The following is an 11,256-nucleotide window of genomic DNA, read 5'->3' as shown; positions in this document are numbered from 1 at the left end:
CAGCAAGCATTTCAAATTACATAATCGAATGAAAAAATATTTTTCCCATTATGCATCAGCGCAACCTCTTCATCGATGTAACTCGTTAAATGTCCGAGGAATGAGCTTCGCGATGATGCTTCTTGAGCATGTGCAGAACCGGTAAATAATGTTTTATAACACTGGTAATCGTTTCCTCCTGCTAACATTTCCATGCGCTTCTCGAATCTGTTGGCAAGTAGTTATTCAGATAATCCTTATTTACATAATTGCGTGGATAATGAGTACTCTAATTATAATTACAGTGAATGTTCAGATAAGTATCTGACGCTTGAAAGCAGTCTTTCTTCTTCTCCCTTTTTAAACACTTTCAAAAATTCTTCGAAAGTTGAAGGAACCCTTGAGCATTGAAGGTCGTACATACTTTACCACATTGCATCAGATAAATACTCCAATACCTATTAAATAATAAAATCAGTTATGAAAGTGATTTCAACACATGAAATTGCAACACATGTTCGATCGCCTCGTACCACCCATATATTCATTCGCAATCATATCAGAGAAATCATGAAATCAAGACTTTGAAGACTCATCAATCCCCAAAATTTTCAAAACCTTTCAATATTTTCAAGCCCTACACAAACCACCAAGATCCCTCAAAATTGAATAATATTCAAATTGGAATAACCAAAGTTACATAAAAGGCACATCAAACATCCAGGCCCGAGTCGAGCCTTTTTTGGGCCCTAAGCGAACTTGCCAAATTCCTCCCTGTATTTATAATAAATTTATTTGAGCCTTTTGATGGCTTATAACTCCTTTATTTGGCCTTTTTGAGCCTCTGAATTTTTATTCGTAGCTTAAAACACTTACAATTCAACATGTAATATTTCATTTAAGGGGTCATGCTCGGTCAGGAGGGCGAAAAAAGGGTGGTCTTTGGAAATTTTTTACTCGAAAGCTATAACACATTTCTCAAAAAATCTTTTTTTCCTTTTAAGGATTGCATCTAGTACCGTGCACCGTATGTTTTTAATTTAAAAATATTCACGAGTAACTACGTTATTGTCCATCACTCGAAGGTCCTCTAAAAAAAGGCTTTTAGATGATCGACTTTCGAGCAGCAGTGGTCACCGCAGAAGCCTTTTTTTAGAGAACCTTCGAGTGATGGGCAATAACTTAGTTATTGCTAAATATTTTTAAATAAAAAAATTACGACGCACGGTACTAGATGCAATGCTTAAAAGGAAAAAAGATTTTTTGAGAAATGTGTCATAGCTTTTGAGTAAAAAATTTCCAAAGACCACCCTTCTTTCGGCCTCCTGACTGAGGATGACCCCTTAAGTCTTCATTTTAAAAAATGGGCAGCTGCCTAATTTTGCCTATAGGGACCTTCCAATAATTAATTACGAGGTCCTCCTGTACTGTACTTCGTATCAGAGTCTACTAGAACTTACACCAGCAATATGGCTGCCGCGTGGACCATTCCTCCACGGAACGTGCAGCTGAATTAATGTCAGCGGGACACGTGTTCGAATACACCTCGGCCCAAGTGTCTGTTCGAATACGTTTCGATAGCGTACATGCATGAGCGCGGGTTACCCGTCCGGGACCTTAACTGTCCTTACGCAACACTCATTGCTACTTCGTGGCCGAAGGGGGAACCAGATCTCCCGGCATGGATAGTGAAAGCCGGCGAATACCAACGCGATCGGGCTACTCACTGTATCAGCATTGTCGGTGAACCGGTCAGATGAACGAAATAAATACGTCACGGTCATGTCTCCGGCTGGCCGATGGCTAATCGAGTTCTCGATACTCTAGATAGCTTCTCAATAAAACGTCCAACGATCCGAAGCTCTGGGAGCCTTCGCAGATTTACTCTAAAGGACTGCTTCGGGCATTATGCCCACTGGTTTTGGGCATGTCATTAGAAATCGTTGGCTGACGAGGTTATTTCGAGTTATGTAATTTGTAATTCTTCTGGGTAGAATTTCTTTGACACCTTATACTTCAGTTTTTTTATTATTTTTTTTTTAATAATCGTGCAGTGGGATTGATCGTGTTTCATTTTGCAAAAATTGGGACGCAAATTTTACGAATCACTGTGCGATTAACAAGGAAAGTGGGAACAAATGAAGGAATATTTGTATTTTTTATCGCAGAAACTAGGGATTCGTGTTTAATTTATTTATACTTTGATCAAGTTAGTTTATATATTTTTCATTCAAATTCCTTTTTTTTTAGTAATCCTCAATCCACTGATTTTTAGATATACTGATTTTTAGTTTACGAAGTTACAGGAAATCTAGGGGTGTTGCTTTTAAAATAAATGTGGGTATCATTTTTCTACCTCCAGAGTGCGCGTTAATTTAAAAAAAAGAGTTTTCCTATTTTCCCCAGCTTTCGATTATCGCTTCCCATAATTTTGCTTCATCAAGGGTGAGCGTAACCAGTATTTAACTTAATCTCTAAAAAAACGAAAATGCGTATTGCTATAATTTCCTTCTTTGAAAAATCGAAATATAGAGACTGAGATAGAGTGATTAACGATCTTCGAATCAACGTAAACTTTCACAACAGCTTTTTACTCAAGCATAGGTGTATGAAGGTAAGAAGAAATTGTATCCACGGGGTTCGTTTAAACAGTGAAAGTTCAATTCGAATATGAACATTCGCAGCTTTTCGGCGATGCGACGGGCTCGACAGCAGCGCGGATGGTCGGACAGGGTCGCGAGAGCGCGTTTCATCGAGCACATCGTAAATTACGTAAAGAGAAAGGTTGCAATCAGGTGAATTGAGTGAAATTGTCTGCCAGTCCACTCATTACTTATGCGCAGTTCGTTGTATTCAAACGAGATCAGATTTTCATTCATTATTATTCTCTGATCAATAATCCAATCGTAGAAAGTTCCTGGTGCATATTCAATATTCAAAGATTCTGTTATATCTGTGTTCTCAAAATGAGGGCGGTTTGTCTTGAATTTTTTCAAAATACCAATCTTAGGATTTCGTATATTAGATCACAGTGTTTCGCAGTCGAGTTCGTACACTCTTAGAAGGAAAATACCATAAAATCCACGCTAATGTTTACGTCTGCTACCGCCACTGGAAATTTCTTTCCGGTATGTTAAGTCGCGGCTGGCGATTCGCATTTTATCATCCACCGTAACAAGCCGCAACAAAGTTATCGACGCCATAAATTTCTAGAGCGTAATCCGTTTACATAAGGAGAAAGGTATAATTGTCGTGGGAGGTGTATGCAAAGGCCACTCATTTACGTAAGTGTATCACGAGTTTATTGTTCCTAAGTGTAGAAAAAAAAAATGCAGCGTTACAGATGTATCGCTGAGTAACTGGCACCTTGTCTCTATTTAATTCTTGTTCTTGTAGTAGTCCTCGCTGCAACAGGGGAAAACAAATTAAAAATAATCATTTTTACTGAAATTTACTTTTGCAAATCAATCGGAGAAGAAATGATTTTAATGATACTTCCAAAGTTAAGTAATATTTGTTATTAAGCAATAATATATCATATATCTGCCAAAAGTATGTAAAAAAATGAGAAGCTATATTTCGTAATTGACTTTCTCAAAGTAGGTGTCAGGGAAAGATTTACTCATCGTTAAGTTTAAAACTATTGCATCACGAAACAGGTTTATTAATTAAACACCAATTAAACATTCCGGACATCAAGAAGGAGGTGTTCGATTTTTATAAATATCAAGAATGAAAATTTAATATAAATAGTTTAATAAGTCAAGTAATTCAAGTTATTTAATAACTTTAAATTTAATTTTAATACTTAATCAAATACTTGAAAATGGAAATCCTTAGAATTCTAAAAATTGAAAAATTAAAATCATTGAAGCTCACCATCCAGACACCAAGAAGTTTGATTTTTACAAATTTCAAGATTGAAAATTTGATTTTAAATAGTTTACTAAGTTAAGTAAATTCAAGTTATTTAATAAGTTTAAATTTAATTTTAATGCTTAATCAAACACATCAAAATGGAAAATCCTTAGAATTTTAAAAATTGAAAAATTAAAATCATTGAAGCTCACCATCCAAACACCAAGAAGTTTGATTTTTACAAATTTCAAGATTGAAAATTTGATTTTAAATAGTTTACTAAGTTAAGTAAATTCAAGTTATTTAATAAGTTTAAATTTAATTTCAATGCTTAATCAAACACTTCAAAATGGAAAATCCTTAGAATTTTAAAAATTGAAAAATTAAAATCATTGAAGCTCACCATCCAGACACACTCTCTGGCTCCATACACTTGAAGCTGTCCTCGCTGTAAACGGTGCCCGGCTCGCATTGCCCTTTCTGCGGGACCACGCCGTTTTTGCAGATGTAGAATTTCGCGCAGTCCTCTGGGTGAGGGTACGTCGGGTGGGGCAAGATCCTGCCGAGTGGTCCTGGCACGTCGCCATCGGGGCAGACGAAGCCATCATCGAGAACATCCCTCTTCACGTGCTCGCACAGCCTGCTCGCATCCGCTGGCCAAACGCAGCTGGACATCTTGTCCTCGTAGATCAGGCCAGGCGGGCAGGGCATGATTTGCGCCACGCCATCGATGCAATTAACGAAACGATCGCAAGAGGTTGGATCCTCGTGCTTGAAGTATCCATTAGCACGTGGGCACCCCTTGCTCGGCTGAGGCTCCTCTGAACAGCGAAATGTCTCTTAACCTTAACCGAGGGCCATTAAGGATCAGCTTGCTCTCGTTGCAATTCAAATTGCCAGTAATTCCGATAAAGTCTTTCTGATCCACAGTCGCGAAAGGAGACTTGGAAAAGCTAGTAGAATGACTCTGAGCGACGTTAAAAGAAGCTATTCAGATAACTATTCATCTCCTAGCCGTATGGGCTGGGTTAGGTCTGGGTTAGGTGCGAATTCCAGGGTCTGAGCAAAGGAAACTAACCCAGTTGTTCTCTGATAAATGGGCCAGCGAGAGGAGCACCAGACGTTGCGTCGTTTCCTTTGCTCAGACCCTGGAATTCGCACGATTGAGAGGGATTAGCATGCAGATTTATTCGTCCGATAAAAAACAGCTCCGCAGGGAAACGCAAAGCGGGGAAGAAGAAGTGCAGCGAAGGCTGGAGACGAATTTAGCCAGGAATTCATGGAGGAACCGGTTCGCCCCAATTTATCGCATCCGCGGCGACATTGCAAGCCGATCTAATCGGTTGCTCTTTTGTCGTTCGGCTGTGTCGGGGGGCAGGGGCGAGGCTGGGCCGTTCGAACGAGGCTGGGCTTCCACTTTCAGACGCGACGTTTTTTTTTCCCCGAGAGGCTAACAAGACCCAGTGGGCGCTGGAAATTGGATTCGCGCCGGGTGATCGGTGTTTCTCGAAAATCGAATACAGCGTGACCGGAGTATTCTTAGGTGCCGCGATCGATACACGTCACTTTCACCTTTGGTGCCTCGTAAATTCGCTTCAGAAAGTTCCCGGTATCGCGCCCATCTTTTCGCCGTTATATTTCGCGATTCGATTCATTTCCTCAAGCAACCTTTTCCGCAGCTCTGATTCAAAAGCGATCTTTACCCAGTCCTTCCTAGTCACCGCGAAGGCTGCGGGTCAAGCAACCGCTGAAAATCGGTAAGAGGACTTCTGGCAGCCCGCTGTTACCTCACACAATTTTACGTTCCTTTGTATATTCCTCAACAAATTGCTACTGAACCAACTGCCACCGCAAAGGTTCCAGGTGAAGCTTGCAAACCTCGCGAGTGCAAGAACACAGATATTAATTTCTCCCATTGCATACCTACTACAGAGTTACCTAATTCAAACCAGACACTGTCCAAGTTCAATCGGGACGTGAAATAACCACGAAAGCAGATAAGGCAAAGTCCAAAAGTCTTCGCGAAGCACCTTTACTCGAGACACTTGACTAGCGACTGGTGCCTCGGGTGTATTCACTTAAACAGAGCAGGAACTTTGCGGAGGTGTCCCCGAAAGCAGTCGCGAGCCGCAAGTGCGAGCCTTGCAATGACGCTAGTTGCTCTTTTAGCGAAATTCTATCTAGACGGGGCGGAAAACTTACGCAGAAGGGTTCTGTCTCCGCAGGGCACGTTGGCCGGTATATCACAGAGCTCCTTCTTGGGGTTGTCGTCCCTGAAGACGAGGCCGTCTTTGCACAGCTTCTCCTCGGCTTTGCCGCCCAGGCAGACGTAGTAGAGATCGCACTGTTCTGGGTCCGCGAAGAAGCCCTTCGGCTCCGGGCACCGAAACTGTGCCCTGCTCAAGGTCACCGCGCTGACCAACAAAAGGGAGAGGACGCGACGGTACATGGCCCTTTTCCTCCAAGCCCTCGATTCAGAAAGCCACAGGCCGAGCTCGCTCTTCTCTTCGTCTTCCTCCTGTTCTTCTTCCTCTTTCTCTTCTGTGCGTCTTCGGGTTCCTCTCGCGGTTCCTCAGCGGCACGTAGCAACGTTGGTATAACGTGAGTGCAGGCCTGAAACTGGTCCTGATTCGTTCTGTCGCCACACCACCACTGCATCCTTCCTTGCATTTCACAACCCCCCCACCCCCTCCCCCTTTCGCCGAAACTCCTTTCTCGCTTGCTCTCCTGTCACCGCTTTTCTTCGACGGGGAGTGTCGATATGTTCCCGGGACTCGTTGCCCGGCTTTCTGTCCGGCGTTACCGCTCGCTCTTCTTTTCGTCGCTTTTTAATTTTCTACCGTGTCTGCATTATTGACACCGATATTCCTGTCCGCTGGGTTCTTTCCGGGTGGGCGCGTACGCACCCTCGGTCCCACCCCGCCGGGCGGGCGACGACCGCTACCGGGTCTTATCGCTGCCCCGGCTGGCGCTTTATCCAATTATTTACCGTTGACATTCGTTTAGCGGGAAACGATTAACGGGCGATTGCGGGGATGGAATGTTGCGGCTAAGGGAAATAGATACGGCGGTGGTCGGAAGAAAGTTTGGAACTGGTGTTTTTATAGAGTTTAGTCCGAGTTTCACTGATAATGCTAATAATATAAATAATGTAATAATTATCGATATTAATACATAATAGTGAGACTTTGTCTGTTTTTTAGGATTTTTATTTTGGAAACGTCATAAATAATTCCTGGGTGACACCGGGTGACGGGTCAGCTAGGGTAGTATAGATTTTCAGATATACAGTACTGAAAATATTTATTGGATCACTTTCGACAGAATTTTCGTTGCGATATCGTTGGTACAATGAATCGTATTATATTTGCAATAAATAAAGCTTGCGATAATGTGACTATTTTCATACAAAAAATATTTTTTTTATAAAATCAGAATCTAAATTTCAGGCGAAGCCGAATAGCAAAGCTAGTTGATTATATACCACTGTCAAGTCCTTCCTCGTTGAAGTTAACGTAATAAGAAATAATGAAAAACGAAATATTGCTGATATAGGTACTAATAAGACTCATAGAGTAGCAATTTTCATTTTGAAAAGCGCAGACTATATTGCCTTAAAAACTCTTCCCTTACTGAATTTATGTAAATAATCTTATTCTTCTGGCGCGATCAACATCTTCGAACGTTCTTAATCCGACGTGTTAGTTTCGATCATTTTCGTTAATGGCCATTCAAATCCTGCTGTCCCATTGATCGGAAATTGATGGAGGATAGATCAGAAATCATTCCGCGCGATTTCACGCGCGTCTGCGAAATTATATTTGCGCAACGCTTCGAAAGTGTCCGTGAATGTTAATATCGTTACTTCTGAGCACACGTTCTCTTCCGGGTGTTTTGAATACGCACAGCTCTCGAATCTCGATCGTTCAACCTTCGCTTTTCATCAATGAATTAATACTTTTCGGTGCCTGCTCCAGAGTTCTCGCAGAAAACGCTGCAAGTGCCAAAGTTAAAAAAAAAACAAATTTATCGTAAAAATGTTCAACATGCCAATGGTAATACAGTAGTATAGAGTTTTAATGCGATGTCCCTTTGTGAATAAGTTGCCACTAGTGCTAAAAGATGGCACTGCTGGCACGTGCAACGCCACCTGTGCAGAAAATATGTACTTAACAGGCAATTAGCTAGGGACAAACAGGATTGGCACTTAAAGTGCTTGCAAATTTAAATGAATCACATTAAATGAGTCACATTCAGTGTTTTCTGCAACTAAGGGGTGGCACATACATTTCTTTTCTTCGTGTATTTCGACTATATTAAAGCAAACGATAGAAAATTTTCTGATGCATTTGGGTTATTGTATACTCAAGCGTATTTAGCAGTCAGGACAAATGAAATTTCGTAAATAATTTAAAGTCAGGGAAGTTTTCTCTGCTCTCCTGAGAAATTTGAGTTTTGGCACTTAAAGTGTTTTGGATTTTTATACAAGGGCTATTCAATTGTTTCGAGGGGATTGGCCAAACAGGTCTGCGTGATCTTCTTCGGGCACCTTATTGCTGATGATGAATCAAGCGATGGAACGAGAGTATGCGCGTCCGATGCTCACTTAGGCGCCATCGCGAGACAAAGGGGGGCAGCGGACTTTCCATGATTTGAATAAAAATACAGTTTCCACTCGCTTCTTTCATCCAGCCAGATCGCTTTTTAAACGGTGTCCCGTGACTGATGCCCGAGAAAGCAGAACAATTTAAATTCACATTCGATTCGTGCCGTTGGGGCGCAGCAGTGCATTTTCTAATCGGACGCAGGCACGAAAGCGCTATATTGCTCGAAAGCCAAGCAACGATTATGGAATGAAACGTAGATGACACAACTCGGGATACGATTGTATCTTGTGATTGGCTGATGCTGTGTGTCACTTTGTAATACGTATCGATAATGTTAAAGGTCGACATTTTGAACACCTTTCGCGCTGGGAAACGTGAGACTATATATTGTCAAAGATCAAGGGATCATCTTCCCGTATCTATCGAGTACACAAGACAAGGGTATTGTGTAACGTATTATGTCACCGTGCAGAGGATGTAAACATGTTATTTTTATTTTTTATTTTATTGTATAAATCGTTATTATAATTCGTGGGAACTTAATGCAACTGCTTACTATATGTTTCCATATTTAAAAGAGGGATAGAGGAAATACTATAGTATACTTAAAAACAGTCAGAAAGCCTTAAGCGTAAATGAAAGGTCGGATGCAATAAGGGGACTAGCGCTCGGAAATGGGAAAAATTATAATATTGTCCAATCGTTAAAAAAGATTGGAAAATTAAGTTTTGTTAAACTGTATTTTAAAAACATATAGTGTTGTAAAGCTCGTCACGGCACACATTTTTTCTATTTACAGTTTGTTTGTCCAATCATTACTATTCGAGCTAAAAATTATAAACAAAAAAATATTCATCGTCCAGAGTCAAATGTCCATTTCCAAATCGGAAAATGTGTTGCGCGTTTTCTATTGGTCCACGCAATTGGGGTCTAAACCGAAAGTAGAAAGAACAAGAAACTGTAAAAAAAAGAAAGAGACAGAATACTGATAGGAAGAGAGAGAAATACTGATAGAAAGAGATAGATAAACGTTTAGGTTATGTTATTTCCGGTTTTGCTCCAAAATGGCTGCGGTTATACCGATCACTCCCTAGAGGATCACTAAGCCTTTTCTCCTTGAGCGCCACTCTAGCGGCCGCCAGAAGAACTAGAACGAAAAAGTTACACATTCTGAACAGGAGTTGGAACACCTGTCTATTACACCGTGGGTCTATCATACACCTGGTCTGTTTAGTGAGGTTACATCGAGCTGATATGATGATACAGTAAGGCGAAACTTAGGCCGGTATTCATAGTCGCTACTTATTCTTAAGCAACCAGCGGCCGTAGCCGTGATGGAAAACACCGGTTCTCGTTAGATCACCGAAGTTAAGCATCACGGGGCGGTGTACTGGGGAAAGATGGGAGACCACCTTTCTACCAGTGCGCTGCCGCTGCTGGGACCCGAAGGAGAGAGGAGGGAAAAAGGAATGACTAATGTTCGTTGGGCAATATAAGCAAAAATGCTTGAAACGCCATCCTGTGTAAAAACACAGGAAAAACAAAAATACAAATACAAATTCTTAAGCAAATGCTTAAAGATAAGTAGCGACTATGAATACCGACCTAAGTTTCGCTATTTTTAATGTTAATTCTAACTACTAGGAGCGTTCCGATCGAATTCCACTCCGAGTCGATAACGTTGCATGCGACACGAAAATGGTATGACGCTCGGAAGCCCCCAATCACAGCGTCGATGATGAGATCACAGACCAGGTATACTTCGTCGATGATGAGATGTCTATCCTGATAATATCAATAGCATTCACTTTTAATTCCTACCGCTAACAGCGTTGTTACCTTGTTCCTTTCAGAATCGATAATATCGGATGTTACAGGAAAATGGTAATGGATACACAGACCCGCGAATCGTATTACAAAAAGTTTACGTCGGATATTATATTCACCCTGTGCCTCATCTGTGGCAATGATCTTAATTCGAAGTCCTTAAAAGTCAGAGAACCTGTCACCGGTTACTATGACGACCATTGTTTCCCCTAACAACTAACATGGCGGAGGTTCAGGGTAAGTGTGCATACGTGAATTCCCCTCTGTTAGCATTTACGAGATCGCGGTAGCTTGTATGCCGTAAGTAACGCGTCGAGAGAACACAGCGATCGCTGCGCGAGTTTTTTACGCGGTGCCCTTCCGATCCGGTTACAGTTTCGCGGTAGGGACGGTTCTCTAATAATATATATATGGGAACCACGGGAACACGAATATATTCGGATGGTTGAGTGGAAAAGAGAGGTGCTAGCGACGGGTTCGAGCTAATATGACCGATTTCTAACCACAATGCTCCTCAAAAATGAAACCGAATGGCTGACAGAAGGTAAGGTTATACATTTTATCGTGTGGAAAATTGAATCTCCGATCGCGAATCGATTATCGACGCAGGGTCTTGTCGCAAGTACAGTCGAAGTTAATTCGTACGAAAAACAATTCGATATGTAATTCCATGGCGCTCGAGATAGCTGGCGTGTGATTGGTCGATACTAATACGATATCTTCGTTGTATATATCGAAAATATTTCTATGAACCTTATTTGGTTCGTAATACTTCGAGGAATTTCTTTTTCATCTGTTGAGATATTTTACCGACATTACAGTTAGAAATTAAATTTGCCGCCTTTTAATGCGAGACAGATGATGTGATATCGTATTTGTAAATTTATTTTCACTTTCAATGCTGTACTTCCTCGTTTCTATTAATGTATTCTTTGTGTTATGCATTATGTTAGAATGAAATCATTTATAATGTACGTATGTACAT

The 11,256-nt window shown here is 41.1% G+C and overlaps 1 protein-coding gene across 1 annotated transcript; it reads right to left on the bottom strand.

Moving 5' to 3' along the window:
- Positions 1–3,147: 3,147 nt before the first annotated feature.
- LOC143372161 (protein obstructor-E) lies at positions 3,148–6,336 on the bottom strand. Its single transcript, XM_076818111.1, has 3 exons — positions 6,040–6,336; positions 4,241–4,658; positions 3,148–3,384 (listed from the first exon to the last, which is right to left on the bottom strand). Exons 1-3 carry the CDS (start codon positions 6,284–6,286, stop codon positions 3,357–3,359), a joined length of 693 nt encoding a protein of 230 aa, XP_076674226.1. The 5' UTR covers positions 6,287–6,336; the 3' UTR covers positions 3,148–3,356.
- Between the last annotated feature and the right edge of the window lie 4,920 nt (positions 6,337–11,256).

Source organism: Andrena cerasifolii, chromosome 8, assembly GCF_050908995.1.
Source record: "Andrena cerasifolii isolate SP2316 chromosome 8, iyAndCera1_principal, whole genome shotgun sequence".
Taxonomy (NCBI): Eukaryota; Metazoa; Arthropoda; class Insecta; order Hymenoptera; family Andrenidae; genus Andrena; species Andrena cerasifolii.
This window is presented reverse-complemented; position numbering and strand designations above follow the sequence as displayed.